The sequence below is a fragment of the Cydia splendana genome, chromosome 21, assembly GCF_910591565.1.
Source record: "Cydia splendana chromosome 21, ilCydSple1.2, whole genome shotgun sequence".
NCBI lineage: Eukaryota > Metazoa > Arthropoda > Insecta > Lepidoptera > Tortricidae > Cydia > Cydia splendana.
The window spans coordinates 4,567,016-4,586,137 of NC_085980.1; the positions used below are offsets into that span (position 1 = coordinate 4,567,016).

Sequence of the window (19,122 nt, forward strand, 5' to 3'; positions counted from 1 at the left end):
TAAGCTTAAAAAGCAGTTAATGTACGCGGAAATGTATTTTTTAAATCGGACCCAATGTTATGCTGTGGTCTCTGTCATCAATCAATGTGGCATTCAATTTAAGGGACATTCCACGAAATTGTCTATCTATCGTCGTGTCGTACAAATGCGAATTTTGTAAAGATTTTCACTGAAAATTTTTCAGATACTGAGTTTTTTTTTGTTGTTTTTTTGTGTCTGTTGTGTTCTGGATGTAAAAAAACAATTAAAATGATCAGTAAAATAACCATCGACCTCAAACTTCGAGAAACACCGGGAAGGGAGACGGCATTCGTACTATTTCCCCTCTGCCGAAGCATAGCACATCACGCTCCGCGATTATTGCAATTTAGGGTCCTAATTTAGCTAAATTGGTTGTTCAATACTTAAGTACCTACGCTTTTGACCGCCTGTGTTTCTGTAACAATAGGTGCCTAGGTTGACTTGCCCATCTTGCCATATCCGTTTTAGCCTTCCCATTCCCCCGTAGAATCCCAGAAAATATAGTTCTCTCTCATTATGTGAAGTATTAAGTTACATTTAAACTCTGCAGTAGGTATAAACCAGACCAGAATACATTCTGTATACAGGGTGATCAATCCAAATGGGTCATTTTGACTGATTTGCATTTGGACTTTGCATTTGAACTGATCACCCTGTATATTGTAGGATTTACACATAGTGTCATTCGAGCGAATTTGACAAATCTAACCTTTAAGCGCCATTTGCACCATTCCACTAACCCAGGGTTAACCAGTTAAACCTGTAGTAACCATGGTTACTAGTACAATTTGACACTGAGTTAACGGTTTAATCGCTAAACCCCGGGTCAGTGGAATGGTGCAAGTGGCGCTAAATGGCATGAAAATACGAACCAAGGCACGCGTTCTCGTGTATGACACGATCTATAAATGAATAATAAAACACAAGTTTGATTTCTAGACCGCTTTTATTTACAAAACCTTAACTTACTATCACAATGCCAACAATATCTAATTGAGCCATTATAATTCTATTGTACTCTAAAATAACACCCATTATCAAACCAATAAAGTCCTATTTACAGTGACACCTTCCACCTTCATCCTTGTGATTTATAGGAAAATAAAAATATAAATTTTCCTCGTAAGACCCAGCGTACTTTTGGGAGTACAAATTCAATTCGAATCTTCAACTACTTCTAATAAATAATCTAAATCAGAATTTTAAGAAAGTTCTAAACTAAACACAAAAGTCCCTAGGCCTTACGAGAAAAGAGATTTTTTTTTCTGAAACAACCGTATTGTGATGTTCGAAAATCTATTTGAAAATTATTGCGTTAGAATACCAATTAATTGAAGGGATGTTTACAAAAACAACATAACTGCTTAGAGCGGTTGACACTTTTTTAAGAACATTGTTAATCGTTTCAGGTGGCAACCAGTGTAGTCAGTTATGTTGTTTTTTAAACATCCCTTCAATTATTGTGTTATGGTTAACAATTACATTGAGTGTTTAAATACTTGTGAATGTAGCTCGCACGCTAATATAGCAAATAAATTCACAAAATAAAAAACAAATATTTTATAAACTATAAATGTCAAATATTGAAATTAGTAAACATAAAACAGATTGAAATGTGATGCTACAAATGCCGACTGGCCAGATTTTATAAATAAAATAAATTCTTTTTTTTTTTGCATTTACTGTTTATGAAAAAATGGCACATAGTGACAATTTTTTTACGAAATTACGTTAAATTTGTACGATTGATTTCTTCGAAAATAAAACAACACCTTAAACTAACTATACAATATAGGGGCATGGAAGTGACCCCACCAAGACAGACCAAATTATTTCACATTATCACCATTAGTTTTTGAGATAATATTGTCATTAAATTTGTCATGAATAGTCATGATATTTCATTCAGTCTATTCTATTATTTATTTGATTCAGTTATTAAAGCTCTATTGCCCTTGATATTAAAAACAACTACTTATTCTAAGATATTCTTAAAGCTATTTTCATTGTGTCAAGACAAAAAAATAACTAATTATTGTAGATAGAGAAAATATACACAAAATACAAACATAAAATGATTACGAGGACGGATTTATTTGAAGCATAATGGCATATAACCAAAATAACTAAGTACAATGTCAATAAATAACACAGACTATCTATCTACTAGACTCCGCATTACATTAAGTATTGAGGTCATCACACATGCCTACATTTTTTTTTTATTCGAAAAGTATTTCGGCTCGGCCCATACCTACGATGGCCGTATTTGTTTACGTGATATCCTGATGCTGGCAGTCTCTGAAAGCCTATCTCGAACCACGTTCGACGTGTTGCCTCTCTGTCGCACTTGTAAATTCGTACGTAAGTGTGACATAGTCAACACGTCGAACGTGGTTCGCGGTAGGCCCTCTGCCTCTTTCAATCTCGTGGTTAAAAAGTGACACACGAATCTATCCATAATATGCCTGCTGTCTTCCATCTAGTAGATCAACTATCCGTCATAAATAAAATAAATATGCTCCTAAGGCCCAAGGTCCTACCTATAGCACTTCTTCAGTTCGATGAAATTTAAACCATATTCAATTGGAACAGAGTTGCATTTCTTTTGTTTCGTTGAATATTCAAACAAATAAAAATCAACCCTATTACCTGCACTATACGTTCAAATTTCATTAACAAATTTTGAGTTTTGCATTTGTTTGGGTGGGCCTTAGGAGGATTTAAACCAACCTGGCACTAACTAACCCTTCTTAAACTTAATCAAAAGAATGCTGCCTATCAAGTACAGGGCGATCCATATGCCGGTGGATAGGAAGCCGTTATACACCATGGGCATGTTAATGGTCCAGCCGCGCTGCAGCATGGAACGGAGGGATTCCGTGGACTTGGTGAGGGGGAGAAAGTAGGCGATCCATTGGAGGCACTCGTGGAGAGCTGTGGACAAAGTAGAATCATTAATATCTTCATTGGCCTTTGCGTCTATTGCAGACGATTTATGGTGTAACATACATTACACCGAGCAAGACACCGGTCTTGCCACAATGACCGCATTGTGGCACTCTTTGGGGGAGACCTATGTCCAGCAGGGGACGTCCTCTGGCTGATATGATGATGATACATTACACAGCCTTGGACGGAATTAAGAAAACGCAAGGATGCCCAGCACCTGCATTACCCTCTCGGCTTTACTGTCTCATCCCACAGGAAAGGCGAGCCAATATCTTCATAAGGCCTACAATCTACAATCATTTCTTTTTTGTTTTACAATCTACAATCTTTTCTGCTTTACCCTAAGTTTGACTGGTAGAGAATGCCTCATGGCATTAAGTTCGCCTTTAGTAGGTACACTATATTTTTCTTTGGCCTTATTTTATTTATTTATTTATACTACTATATAAATAAATAAAATAAGGCACACGGTCCTATCTGTAGTACAAATTACTTCAATGTAATTTAAACCATTTCCAATTGGAACAGAGTTGGATTTCTTTTGTTTTGTTCGATTTCAAAACAAAAAATAATTCAACAAATATCCTTTGAAATGAAATGAAAGTTTATTCACGAGAACATTTTACAAATTCATAAGGCACTTTTTTGTACGACAGGCCTTAAGAGGTAAGTATATTTATACTTATAAAAATAAGGATTTTGAAAACATATTTCTTCAATTTTTTTTATTAAGCCTAAGCAAAAGCGACTTGGAGGAACTGTCACGTGGCAGTAAATTCACTGTGACTACATAATTTACTTTAATAATCCGCCTGTTTCAAATTATCTTTGCTAAAACCAATCTAACCAATTAACAAATAGCGGCATAGCGTTGAGCTAATGTAACAGATTGCTGGCCGCTTCTAGCACTTCGTGGATTGGCCTCCGTTTAGATTTACAGGCTAATTCAAACGCACACTTATATCAGAATGATATTTGAATCATGTTAGTTATCGTGCTTCTCGCCCACGTCAATACATGTAAGGAAAAGTAAGCAAGATAACTGAATGACGTCTGTTAGATGTCACATTATTAAACTATAAAATAATTATAATTAAGTTTTAACATTTACTTCCGACGTTCCGAGGATGTCGTTGTTCCAGTCGTCTCGGAGAAGACCCAGAGAGATTAAGTCCCGTTTTACAATTTAACTAGCGGCTTCGCACGGCTTAGCAAATTATACACCTAAACCTTCCTCCAGAATCACTATTGATAGGTGAAAACCGTAAGAAAATCCGTTCAGTAGTTTTTGAGTTGATTGCGAACATACAAGCACACAAACAGACGGACGCGGCGGGGTCTTTGGGTAATGTGTAAGAATCGTGAAAGTTTTAATCAGAGTTAGATGTCTTTCTGGTATCAGTGTACATTCGAATAGGCCTATTAGTCTGTCTATTCCATTATAGTATTGGGTTTGCTGTTGTGTTTGCATGAGAAAACTGGTGAATTGGGAGAAATAATGTTAGGTAAATACATCAGTGTGTAGTTATTTACACTGGTTAGTGCAACCACAATTTATAATCATGTATGGGGTTTAGGATTGTGACAACTTGAAATATAACTGATTTTATTATTTCTTAGATTGCTCAAGTCATAAATTATATCTAATTTCCCAAGTAATTATACAAATACTATTGTTCTAATTAATTTTAACTGCGTTTACTTTCATGCCCATGTGCCCATATTTATGTGCCCAACAACTAAATATTATACTTTATCACCTATCTTACACATTTTATCCACACCCACACTAATAAACAGAGCTAAACTGTATTTACTCAACTTTGTAATCCTCTTAAAGCAAGAAATAGAGCAAATTGTTGCCAATCGAACAAAACTAGAAGTACACAAGACATAAAAACACATACACATAGCAATCTAAGCTTTATTACGCACCACTAAAGTTGATTTTCCTTTAAGGTTTAGTTTGAAATATTTTATTCCCTGTGCGTTGAAGAAAATTGTGTGAAGTAATCAACAGTTCACAAAATGGATGCACTTAGATGCACTAGACAGAGAGGAAAACATTCAATTGAGTGGAGATAGAGCGTACTTTTTCAAAGTGAATTGAGAGTGATTTAGAAAGCTAAGCTTAGTAGAAAAGTTTATATGTTTAGCAAGGTTGGATATTTTGAGGTGATCCACTTATTGTTTGTTACAGTGACGTAGAAGGCGCATCTACAACTGTTAACTTTTGTGGAGCTACTGTGGAGCGACACTGTGCAAGTGTCTGGATCCAGAGGCCGTGAGTTCAAGTCTCACCCAAGACAGTAATTTTTCCTTTTTTAAATATATTCTTAGCTTAATAGCATCGTTCGCATACGTTTCTGCTTGTTAAAAAATAAAAAATACTATGGAAGTTACCTAATATTCCCGTGTTGCACAGTGCTGGTCCACAAAAGTGAACTGTCAAGTGGTGTGGATGCACCTTAAAATTATACCTTATAGCAATGTCATGTTATTATGTAGGGTGTACTACGAAGAATCGCAAGGAATGTTACCTATATATATTCAATTTACCTTCAAAAATGTTCAAAAATTTGATGTGGGTAATATTGACCTCCCAAATGCAATGATGCCAAACAGCATCATTGACTGGAGTGACCCGAAAGCAATGGACGTGGCGGTTCTCTACGTATTGTTGATATTTATGGTTTTTCCAGCATCAGTGGGATGGGAGGGAGTAGGGAGGGATGGGCATCAGAGGGAATAATAAATAATAATGATTATAGGAACTGATAATAATACTGATGGGTTACCTTCAATAGGCCAGACAATGCCACATATCAACATCATGGGCAGGAATGATCCTAGAGCGATGAACGTAGCGGTTGTATCAGTATTAATGGATGGTAATAATCATGATTAACATTGATGGTTTACCTTCAATAGGCCAGACGATGCCGCATAGCAACATCATGGGCAGAAATGATCCTAGAGCGATGAAGGTGGCGGTTCTCTCGGTGTCGCAGAGACAAGAAACGAAGAAACCTGAAACAATAATACAAATTAATATACACATACGTATTTTAACACATTCAGTGCGAACGCGAGCTACACGCTACAGGCGTGGCGTAGCCGATAACACGGGAAAAACCGTATGTAGCCAAAAGCGCCTATGAACAGAGAACCCGCCTAGCGAGTCGCAGGCAGTGAATGTGTTAATAATTATTTCTTAAAGAACTCTTTCTACTTCAAATTAAAGCACAAAAAAAGTTGGAAATGTTCCAGGAAAATTTCGTAGAAAATAAGGGAAACTTTCATTTTGGAAACGGAAAATTTTGATCACCATACAAAAATATGGTATCCGATTTTTTTTATGTGGAGATTTCGCAATTCTGGAAATGGAACATCAGATAATAAAATAAGTTTTGGACTAAATGTTCTACACTCAGTCCACTGTCCTGTTTATAGTTCCTACTTATTGAGTTCGATGACATTTGAATCATTTGAATTTTTTTATTAGGAACATAATTGCATTTGCTTTGTTTCGTTAATTAATCGACAAAAAACATATATTGTAAAAGACGTGCATGTAAGAAAAAGATTCGTAATTTTTTTAAACTTATTTTGAGCCATCCTGTATTTAACTAACTTTAATGATGGATTCATTAAACTTATTAGTAGGTTCGACACGTCCGATAAATTGAATTATTGGTCTACTCTGAATTTTTCAACAGCCTTAATGGCAATTAGTATGAAGGTAATTTTCATAATAATGGATGAAATGAGTCTCTCATTCATAATCTAAATTGATTTATCTTTTTATAAGGACGAACGTATCCGATAGACTAAGGATTTTATTATAAGAAAATATTTGCTAGAGAAATGCTTTTGTAAACTCGTAAGACCCAAGCCAATGTTTGCGCTTTTGAATTTGGAACTTTCTTATAAGTATTTCTATAAGAGTTCAAACTCGAATTTAATTTGTACTTCTACAAGTACGCCGGGTTTTACGAAAGAACTTGAAGTTGATCCGCATTTGAAAAGCGTATTCGGTGTGTGTCCTCAGGGGGTAAGTCTTCGAAAACTAAGTAGAATTTTGACCATCCCAAAGGCTTTCTAAACTTCTAACAATTAATCCGGTATTTTTTCCTCAGCCTACGCGAAAAAATAATACTTTCTTCATTATTTTAATGCGAGGAAAATGCTGAAGGTATAATTATAATTTCAAATTAAAAACCCTCGACATAATTAAAACGGACATCATTAGGCCAAACCATCTGTTGGTGTATCACATTTTATTTATATAAAACGGCAACTGTAGGTTAAGACTACTTAACCTACCTACTTGTGTTTCCATACCTATGGAAACATTTACCTAAATGTTCCGATCTTTATGATCATCCTGACTGCGTAGATACCTTTGACGTTCTGTGCTTTCTGATATTTTTATCGAATCTATTGAAAAGTCGCTGCTCTTATATTTATGACAAATTGCATGATCTGATGTTATTGACCATAACTAGTGCTAACGAATTTATTGAAAAGTTATGCTGCTCCGTAATAATTGAGTACCTCGCACGCTACGATATATCTGATGGCACTGTGCCTACATTAATTAGGTTATTAGTTCCTTTGTTACTTCAGATTTTCATCAAAAACGTCTGTCCTTTTAAACATCTTATAAAAGAAAAACATAACACTATCTTCTGAGCACAATAAATTTCAGCATCTTGTATTTTCACAAAATTTCAGTCTTTACAAAAACGACGTAAGCGACGCGTATTTTTTATGCGCTTCTGCTGTTTTGTATAAAAGTACAGTACAGCATTTCAAGCGGAAAGAGGCCTTGATTATGGAGAAAAACAGGGTAAGCGCGAGTCGGACTCGCGCACGAAGTGTTCCGTACCATAACGCAAATACTAAAAACAAAATAAAATAAATATTAAAATGGAAGCCCCACTTTAATATTTATTTTATTTTGTTTTTAGTATTTGTTGTTATAGCGGCAACAGAAATACATCATTTGTGAAAATTTCAACTGTCTAGCTATCACGGTTCATGAGTTACAGCCTGGTGACAGACAGACAGGCGGACGGACAGCGGAGTCTAAGTAATAGCATCCCGCTTTTACCCTTTGGGTACGGTACCCTAAAAACCGGGTGAGCCGGCGGCAAAAATAGGACGGAAAAAATTGAGGAGACTGAGGTAGCAATGATAGGTACGCTTTCGAGCGAATTAAAAGAAGATGGCGCACTTTTTAATAATCATATCCCAGTTTTTCGGGAGCAAAAACGTATCAATGCTTAGTTAAATATCGAATTCAGTGTTCATATCGATAGCTAGCAATAGGGGATATTACGCGAAAATCTGCGTAGGAGGCGCTACTACCACTATCCGTCACAATCTGGGGGTGTAATACCGCGAAACAAGAAAATCGAAATTTCGTTATCTAACCTCTCTATCACTCTTGCATATTCGAGCGATAAAGAGGCAGATAACTTAATGTCGATTTTCGCGTTTCCCGCGGTAGGCCCTTGTTAACAAATCGCCTTGATGCATCAATGTCATATTTTATTGTCTGTGAAAACTTGTCAAAAAACAGTTATCTTTGTATAAGTTACTCTATGGTTTACTAGAGGAGCTAGTGCTGCACTCTGGCGGCAGAACATTGCAGTAATACCCCCTATTCCCAAATCTTTAAACAAATGTGTCATCCTTGGATAAATATGTATTCTAATTAAGTGTTAGCTTTTTCATTTATTATTATCGCGACTAATTCCCTGTCATTTTAACAATCGTTAAAATTAAATCAAAATTATAATTTATTGCAAAAAACGATTATAATATTATTTAAATTACGTAACGGTGATGTGGTACGTAGGACATTTTTATCGACATTGACTTTTAGCAGAAATATATATAACTCCGTATAAGATAAATAAAGTCTAAGAAAAATACGTGCCTCGGAAATCAAGAAAAAGTCATTCTCGAATAGATGGCGCCATACCTTTGGCCTATTCTCGGCTAGATGGCGTTGATGACACCGTTTGATATTTATATTTAACAATTTACTACATTTTACTAAAATACCTATTCAGGGTGCAAACGAAAACTTTTGTTCATATAATTGACCGTTTGATCGTTATCATATGTTAGTGGGCTGGTGTTTTCCTCTACAGGTCGATCACAGCTGATTCTCGTGTAATTTCATGGGCAAGTTCGATAGGAATAATATTATTATTTTTCAGTTTTTTTTAAATCTCCACCATTAAAAAAACTGAATAATTATAAAATTATTTTACCATGGGGAACTATTAATGTTATAGCAAAATTAGGACAGGACACGTTGCTCGTAAAGACGCTAACCACAGGGGATAGGTTCTAAAATGGCGACTACGTACGGGAAATAGAGCCTTGGAAATACCTCCTTCATGCTGTACTGACTCTCTGCTCAGGATCGCAAAATAAAAGAAAGACAGAAATTGAACGAGGATTCTTTTGATAGGTCTTTGAACCTGTAGAGAACACCTTTTAGCCCAAGTTAAAATGGCGACTACGTACGGGAAATAGAGCCTTGGAAATACCTCCTTCATGCTGTACTGACTCTCTGCTCAGGATCGCAAAATAAAAGAAAGACAGAAATTGAACGAGGACTCTTTTGATAGGTCTTTGAACCTGTAGAGAACACCTTTTAGCCCAAGCTAAAATGGCGAGTACGTACAGGAAATAGAGCCTTGGAAATACCTCCTTCATGCTGTACTGACTCTCTGCTCAGGATCGCAAAATAAAAGAAAGACAGAAATTGAACGAGGACTCTTTTGATAGGTCTTTGAACCTGTAGAGAACACCTTTTAGCCCAAGCTAAAATGGCGACTACGTACGGGAAATAGAGCCTTGGAAATACCTCCTTCATGCTGTACTGACTCTCTGCTCAGGATCGCAAAATAAAAGAAAGACAGAAATTGAACGAGGACTCTTTTGATAGGTCTTTGAACCTGTAGAGAACACCTTTTAGCCCAAGCTACAATGGCGACTACGTACGGGAAATAGAGCCTTGGAAATACCTCCTTCATGCTGTACTGACTCTCTGCTCAGGATCGCAAAATAAAAGAAAGACAGAAATTGAACGAGGATTCTTTTGATAGGTCTTTGAACCTGTAGAGAACACCTTTTAGCCCAAGTTAAAATGGCGACTACGTACGGGAAATAGAGCCTTGGAAATACCTCCTTCATGCTGTACTGACTCTCTGCTCAGGATCGCAAAATAAAAGAAAGACAGAAATTGAACGAGGACTCTTTTGATAGGTCTTTGAACCTGTAGAGAACACCTTTTAGCCCAAGCTAAAATGGCGAGTACGTACAGGAAATAGAGCCTTGGAAATACCTCCTTCATGCTGTACTGACTCTCTGCTCAGGATCGCAAAATAAAAGAAAGACAGAAATTGAACGAGGACTCTTTTGATAGGTCTTTGAACCTGTAGAGAACACCTTTTAGCCCAAGCTAAAATGGCGACTACGTACGGGAAATAGAGCCTTGGAAATACCTCCTTCATGCTGTACTGACTCTCTGCTCAGGATCGCAAAATAAAAGAAAGACAGAAATTGAACGAGGACTCTTTTGATAGGTCTTTGAACCTGTAGAGAACACCTTTTAGCCCAAGCTAAAATGGCGACTACGTACGGGAAATAGAGCCTTGGAAATACCTCCTTCATGCTGTACTGACTCTCTGCTCAGGATCGCAAAATAAAAGAAAGACAGAAATTGAACGAGGATTCTTTTGATAGGTCTTTGAACCTGTAGAGAACACCTTTTAGCCCAAGCTAAAATGGCGACTACGTACGGGAAATAGAGCCTTGGAAATACCTCCTTCATGCTGTACTGACTCTCTGCTCAGGATCGCAAAATAAAAGAAAGACAGAAATTGAACGAGGACTCTTTTGATAGGTCTTTGAACCTGTAGAGAACACCTTTTAGCCCAAGCTAAAATGGCGACTACGTACGGGAAATAGAGCCTTGGAAATACCTCCTTCATGCTGTACTGACTCTCTGCTCAGGATCGCAAAATAAAAGAAAGACAGAAATTGAACGAGGATTCTTTTGATAGGTCTTTGAACCTGTAGAGAACACCTTTTAGCCCAAGCTAAAATGGCGACTACGTACGGGAAATAGAGCCTTGGAAATACCTCCTTCATGCTGTACTGACTCTCTGCTCAGGATCGCAAAATAAAAGAAAGACAGAAATTGAACGAGGATTCTTTTGATAGGTCTTTGAACCTGTAGAGAACACCTTTTAGCCCAAGCTACAATGGCGACTACGTACGGGAAATAGAGCCTTGGAAATACCTCCTTCATGCTGTACTGACTCTCTGCTCAGGATCGCAAAATAAAAGAAAGACAGAAATTGAACGAGGATTCTTTTGATAGGTCTTTGAACCTGTAGAGAACACCTTTTAGCCCAAGTTAAAATGGCGACTACGTACGGGAAATAGAGCCTTGGAAATACCTCCTTCATGCTGTACTGACTCTCTGCTCAGGATCGCAAAATAAAAGAAAGACAGAAATTGAACGAGGATTCTTTTGATAGGTCTTTGAACCTGTAGAGAACACCTTTTAGCCCAAGCTACAATGGCGACTACGTACGGGAAATAGAGCCTTGGAAATACCTCCTTCATGCTGTACTGACTCTCTGCTCAGGATCGCAAAATAAAAGAAAGACAGAAATTGAACGAGGATTCTTTTGATAGGTCTTTGAACCTGTAGAGAACACCTTTTAGCCCAAGTTAAAATGGCGACTACGTACGGGAAATAGAGCCTTGGAAATACCTCCTTCATGCTGTACTGACTCTCTGCTCAGGATCGCAAAATAAAAGAAAGACAGAAATTGAACGAGGATTCTTTTGATAGGTCTTTGAACCTGTAGAGAACACCTTTTAGCCCAAGCTACAATGGCGACTACGTACGGGAAATAGAGCCTTGGAAATACCTCCTTCATGCTGTACTGACTCTCTGCTCAGGATCGCAAAATAAAAGAAAGACAGAAATTGAACGAGGACTCTTTTGATAGGTCTTTGAACCTGTAGAGAACACCTTTTAGCCCAAGTTAAAATGGCGACTACGTACGGGAAATAGAGCCTTGGAAATACCTCCTTCATGCTGTACTGACTCTCTGCTCAGGATCGCAAAATAAAAGAAAGACAGAAATTGAACGAGGACTCTTTTGATAGGTCTTTGAACCTGTAGAGAACACCTTTTAGCCCAAGCTAAAATGGCGACTACGTACGGGAAATAGAGCCTTGGAAATACCTCCTTCATGCTGTACTGACTCTCTGCTCAGGATCGCAAAATAAAAGAAAGACAGAAATTGAACGAGGATTCTTTTGATAGGTCTTTGAACCTGTAGAGAACACCTTTTAGCCCAAGCTAAAATGGCGACTACGTACGGGAAATAGAGCCTTGGAAATACCTCCTTCATGCTGTACTGACTCTCTGCTCAGGATCGCAAAATAAAAGAAAGACAGAAATTGAACGAGGACTCTTTTGATAGGTCTTTGAACCTGTAGAGAACACCTTTTAGCCCAAGCTAAAATGGCGACTACGTACGGGAAATAGAGCCTTGGAAATACCTCCTTCATGCTGTACTGACTCTCTGCTCAGGATCGCAAAATAAAAGAAAGACAGAAATTGAACGAGGATTCTTTTGATAGGTCTTTGAACCTGTAGAGAACACCTTTTAGCCCAAGCTAAAATGGCGACTACGTACGGGAAATAGAGCCTTGGAAATACCTCCTTCATGCTGTACTGACTCTCTGCTCAGGATCGCAAAATAAAAGAAAGACAGAAATTGAACGAGGATTCTTTTGATAGGTCTTTGAACCTGTAGAGAACACCTTTTAGCCCAAGCTACAATGGCGACTACGTACGGGAAATAGAGCCTTGGAAATACCTCCTTCATGCTGTACTGACTCTCTGCTCAGGATCGCAAAATAAAAGAAAGACAGAAATTGAACGAGGATTCTTTTGATAGGTCTTTGAACCTGTAGAGAACACCTTTTAGCCCAAGTTAAAATGGCGACTACGTACGGGAAATAGAGCCTTGGAAATACCTCCTTCATGCTGTACTGACTCTCTGCTCAGGATCGCAAAATAAAAGAAAGACAGAAATTGAACGAGGATTCTTTTGATAGGTCTTTGAACCTGTAGAGAACACCTTTTAGCCCAAGTTAAAATGGCGACTACGTACGGGAAATAGAGCCTTGGAAATACCTCCTTCATGCTGTACTGACTCTCTGCTCAGGATCGCAAAATAAAAGAAAGACAGAAATTGAACGAGGATTCTTTTGATAGGTCTTTGAACCTGTAGAGAACACCTTTTAGCCCAAGCTAAAATGGCGACTACGTACGGGAAATAGAGCCTTGGAAATACCTCCTTCATGCTGTACTGACTCTCTGCTCAGGATCGCAAAATAAAAGAAAGACAGAAATTGAACGAGGACTCTTTTGATAGGTCTTTGAACCTGTAGAGAACACCTTTTAGCCCAAGCTAAAATGGCGACTACGTACGGGAAATAGAGCCTTGGAAAACCTCCTTCATGCTGTACTGACTCTCTGCTCAGGATCGCAAAATAAAAGAAAGACAGAAATTGAACGAGAATTATTTTGATAGGTCTTTGAACCTGTAGAGAACACCTTTTAGCCCAAGCTACAATGGCGACTACGTACGGGAAATAGAGCCTTGGAAATACCTCCTTCATGCTGTACTGACTCTCTGCTCAGGATCGCAAAATAAAAGAAAGACAGAAATTGAACGAGGACTCTTTTGATAGGTCTTTGAACCTGTAGAGAACACCTTTTAGCCCAAGCTAAAATGGCGACTACGTACGGGAAATAGAGCCTTGGAAATACCTCCTTCATGCTGTACTGACTCTCTGCTCAGGATCGCAAAATAAAAGAAAGACAGAAATTGAACGAGGATTCTTTTGATAGGTCTTTGAACCTGTAGAGAACACCTTTTAGCCCAAGCTAAAATGGCGACTACGTACGGGAAATAGAGCCTTGGAAATACCTCCTTCATGCTGTACTGACTCTCTGCTCAGGATCGCAAAATAAAAGAAAGACAGAAATTGAACGAGGACTCTTTTGATAGGTCTTTGAACCTGTAGAGAACACCTTTTAGCCCAAGCTAAAATGGCGACTACGTACGGGAAATAGAGCCTTGGAAATACCTCCTTCATGCTGTACTGACTCTCTGCTCAGGATCGCAAAATAAAAGAAAGACAGAAATTGAACGAGGATTCTTTTGATAGGTCTTTGAACCTGTAGAGAACACCTTTTAGCCCAAGCTAAAATGGCGACTACGTACGGGAAATAGAGCCTTGGAAATACCTCCTTCATGCTGTACTGACTCTCTGCTCAGGATCGCAAAATAAAAGAAAGACAGAAATTGAACGAGGATTCTTTTGATAGGTCTTTGAACCTGTAGAGAACACCTTTTAGCCCAAGCTAAAATAATGAATAGCGCAATCAAAGGAGCTTATACGAAACTAATGATCTGGCCGACTAGCCGACTAGTCGGCCGACTAATCGGCCATTCGAGCGCCGATTAGTCGGCTAGTCGGCTAGTCGGCCAAATCAATAGTCGGTACATCACTAATATTTAACAATTTTAACACATATCAGTGAAAGAACATGGGTCAGTAACTCAGTATGAACAATACAAATTAAAAATCATTTATCCGTAAACATATTTTGATTAATTTATACATTTTCAATTTTATTTTAAGTTTTAATCGTGTGTCGAATGCTGTCGATAGATGGCAGTAAATGAACCGTGACTACAAAATTTACTTTGGCAATAGCCCTCTATATTATCTATTATCTTTGCTTTTAGTAAGGCAAACCTTGGCTTATCGGTGATACTTGGTAATTCGGTGATAATGCGTTTTTATCTTACGCTGAGCTTACAATGCTGAAATGTAAGCAATTAAATTGCTGCCAACCCGATTGCAAGCATCAAAACTGACAGCTGCCAACGATTTTATAGCTCGCATTTCCTCATGGTGAGAACTGTGTAAGATTATAACGGAGTATAACCGAATTACCAAGTATCACCGATTAGCCAAGGTTTGCCCTACCACTTGTCCTCGTACTTTTTAAACCCTCGATTTTTTACCACACATACATATGAAAGATAATGTGAAGCAGCTTATATATACTTTATCTGTACTTCATATCTCGTTTTAAAGTTATTTCCTCGCTGCAGAGCCGAGATATAGCTTAATTGTAGGTGTCAAAAGAATTCTCTTGTTAAAATTCCGTTTATATCAAAAGGAAAATGCATTATAGTACTGCAACCCATCAAGACTCGCAATAGCAGGCTTTCAGGGCGTATTATTGCAATATCTTCTAGAATTACGATCGTAAACGAGAACATATATCTTCCATTCAGAATGGGTCTATTCGAAAGTATCATTGCCATTTTATATTTATTACAGAGATTTTATTCTCTACTCTTTTATATTACCACGTATTACGGTGGCAGGTTCTTTGAAGAACCGGTTTCTAAGGGGTCGACAACGCACATGATATAAGGGGGCCTAGCCAAGATTACAATCCTACATCAAGTAAAGAAAAAATGTATCGGGATGACAGATGTTACGAACGGTCACGTGACTATTTCCATACGTTATTTAAGTCTCTATTGACGTTTTCTATCAACGATTGATATATTGGCTAGTCGACCTCCTGGAGTCGCAGGCGTCCATAGGCTACATTAACCATGGTGGACCGTATACTTGTTTCCCAACGCCGTGATATACAACAGACTCATTGAATTAATCGCCATTCGCCAAAAATCAGACAACGTCGGTTAAATTTCTGTAGTATTTTCCGAAAGAAACCAATTCTGGAATTTCTAGACAAAAAATCAGACAATTCATTCCAATGCCAAACGATAAAGGTACATATTTCTGTAGCATAGCACTTATCTCGACGTTGTTGTATATGGTAATATTCAGTTTGTCGAAAATATATAAATAAATAAAACATTTCTGTAGAAAGTGACGCTGTCAGCACATGGCGATAACCGGAGACCAAGTTCTAAGACACCCAATCGGCCAGGACGGTAGTAGGACAAAATAGAGGTGAAGTAGGACGAAATAGACGTGAAGTAGGACGAAATAGAGGTGAAGTCGTTAGTTCAGGGTTGCACTTACCGAAAGTCATTCCACAGAAGCCATTAAGCACCGTCAACAATATGATCCAGCCGAGGGGCCCGTTGTTGGTAAGGTCGAAGAATACGAAGCCGATGAACAGCACCACGGCGGCCTGGGTCATCATCATGAACATCTGGATGCACACGTGCGAGAATAGGATCTCCGTGCCTGTGGATAGAGTTCAAACTTCAATTGTAATATTGTGGTACTCTGTGTACGCGGTAGGCACCGCGGACCCCGAGGTTCGCCGATTGCGGGCATCTTTACATGTCTACGCATTTATTGGAGTAAAAAAGAAAGATGCCCAGAATCTGTGAACTTTGGTGTTCCGGGTAGGCCCCCCGAGGCTTGGGTCATCAATCATCACCATGATTATCTGGATGCAGACGTGCGAGAATAGGATCTCCGTGCCTGTGGATAGAGTTCAAATTTAAATGGTAATATTGTGGTATGTAACAGTACAAAAAGCCTAACGCGAACACCGAAGTTCGCAAATTGCGGGCATCTTGCTCTGTCCCTAGCCTCTATAGCCTTACTACTTAGATTGTTTTGAGTACGACTAGTTTTTTATTTAGTTACAAAGGCGGAATTGATATAAAATCCTGTCTTACAAACCATTTGAGTAAGAGTTTCTATTTCTACCGGTTAGAATTCTAGGTTTCACTAAAACTTTAATAGAACCGTTATATACGGTGTATACCTCCATTTTTCTCCAAAGATACATGAAACTGCCCGCAAATTCGCTTTTCCAAGCGACTACTTCCAACAACTTCGAACAAAACTATGCCCCTGATAGTTTCTAGTTTCTACTCTAGAAGTAGAATGACTTAAATTCGCTGAAAGTTTATGCCATTTTGGCTTCTAAGCTTTGACCGGTAAGGTTGTAAAGGCTAGATTTCAGGTGGGCAACAGAGGTAGATAAATCACTGTTTTTTCTTTAAAAGCTTCTGAACTATGTAAGGAGTCGTATATTTTACACAATGGGACAATGGCAATGTCTTGATGTTTACAAATGGCGTTAAATATAACGTATTTATGTAAACAAATGTATTTTCATTACGTGTTTATTGAAATTAATGTTGTAGACAGGTACCCCCTTAACCTTATTATCATATATAACAAACCTATGCTAAATTATGTCTTAAATGTTAATATATTTTGTTTTTTTATTGTGGGACGTATCACAATTAAAAATCGGGTTGATTGACGGATAGGTAGCTGGAGGAATTGGTAACGGTAACGCATTGGATCGGCAATCCAAGGATGTGAATTCGAGTCCCACGTTGGTCAGATTTAATCATCGTTGATTTTTTCACTGTGATTGACATCTTTATTCACCAATTATTAACCGACTTCAATTTCATAGAAGGAGGAGATTCTGTATGCGGTTGTGGCTATTTTTTAGATTAAATTATGTCTCTTTATAACAAGCACTAATGTTAAAATTATTGTCAAGGGCAAACGATCACTACACCTTATAAAACGAAGTCGCCCGCCGCGTCTGTCTGTTTGTGTGTTTATATATTCGCGATAAACTCAAGAACTACTGAACAGATTTTCATGCGGTTTTCACCTATCGATAGAGTGATTCTTGAGGAAGGTTTAGGTGTATAATTTGTTAAGGTTTTGATCCGTGCATAGACGGGGCGGGTTACTAGTTATCAATTGACGGATGTTTATATTTAAATAACAGCTACAAGTATTAAATTAATTTATCTAAATTAAAGTCTTGCAAAAATTACGCAAAAACAAAAAACGAAGAAATACTGATTTTTCCATACATACTGACCCCATTTTCTTTTGCTCTTGGGTATATTTGGTGACGCATAAGCGAAAACAGGAACGTAGTTTCCTAATACTATTTTTATTCAATCTGAACGCTATTTTAGGGACGCGAGAAAGAACAAGTAAGGAAAAATTTATGGAAATCGAGTTGGACGCCAACAAATATATTTTTTTGTGAAATCAACCAATATTTATTACAATTATTACTTTTGTACTTGGATTAGTATTTAGTAGTACTTTGGTATAGTTGAACGTTGATTCTGAATAAAAAAAATATTTTAGATTCTCAAAATGAGCTCTTTCATTTGATATGTAAGTTATTTGTAACACGATATAGTTAGAAAAAGATTATTTATTAATTTTCTCATTTACCCCCCCAAAAGTGGCCTCCATGTTTAAAATTCATTTGTTTTCATTCATTTGATGTCCGTCACGAATTTACATAAGTGTACCAAATTTCGACTTAATTGGTCCAGTATACGGACAGACAGACAGACGCACGAGTGATCCTATGGAGTTCCGTTTTTTCCTTTTGAGGTACGGAACCCTAAAAAAGTAAGTAATATATAAGTATACCGAAACATGTCTAATCAAATAGCACGTGAGAAGAATTTATCGGTATTTCACACGTGAAAATCATTAATGTAACTGAAACCTTGAGCCCAATTCAGAATCAACTACGTGTTACGGTTTTGATATCATTTCGATACGACCTATAGTCTGTATCTTTAGGTCACAGACAAAACATCCTCCAGACTGAGCATAGTCGCGCTAACCCCTCTGCCACGCATACGGTAATTTTACTCCATGTTCGAGTCGAAACTGTCTTTGTGTGACGTCCGTGTCTTTAAACGGACCAATCACGGCACGGGACTTCGCTCACCTCGTCCCGCGCACCCCCGCATTTTTGGCATCATCGGTTGCATGAAATAATTGCTCTAAACTCGGTCTAGAGTATTCCTAGTCTATGCTTTAGGTATTTCAATAAAAGTAAACAAAATCTACCCTCAAATGGCTCCTTAAGCCATGTAGGTTACAGTCAGGTTGTTCAGTGACTGATCCAGGCGGTTTTGTGTTTAGTTTGTTAACCAATAAATGTTATAACTACCCGAAAATGTACAAATTGTTTGTTTATATTTATTGAAATACCTAAAGATACAGACTATA

At 37.8% G+C, this 19,122-nt stretch overlaps 1 protein-coding gene across 1 annotated transcript in view; it reads right to left on the reverse strand.

Annotated features, from left to right (window-relative positions):
* Window positions 1–948: 948 nt before the first annotated feature.
* The window catches only part of LOC134801261 (ABC transporter G family member 20-like), a 58,193-nt gene continuing 40,019 nt past the window's right edge, over window positions 949–19,122 (reverse strand). The window contains exons 14-16 of the mRNA XM_063773791.1: window positions 16,171–16,338; window positions 5,896–6,003; window positions 949–2,958 (exon numbers count right to left, since the gene is read on the reverse strand). Coding sequence (XP_063629861.1) covers window positions 2,765–2,958; window positions 5,896–6,003; window positions 16,171–16,338 — 470 coding nt within the window. The 3' untranslated portion in view covers window positions 949–2,764. The remainder of the gene's footprint in view (window positions 2,959–5,895; window positions 6,004–16,170; window positions 16,339–19,122) is intronic.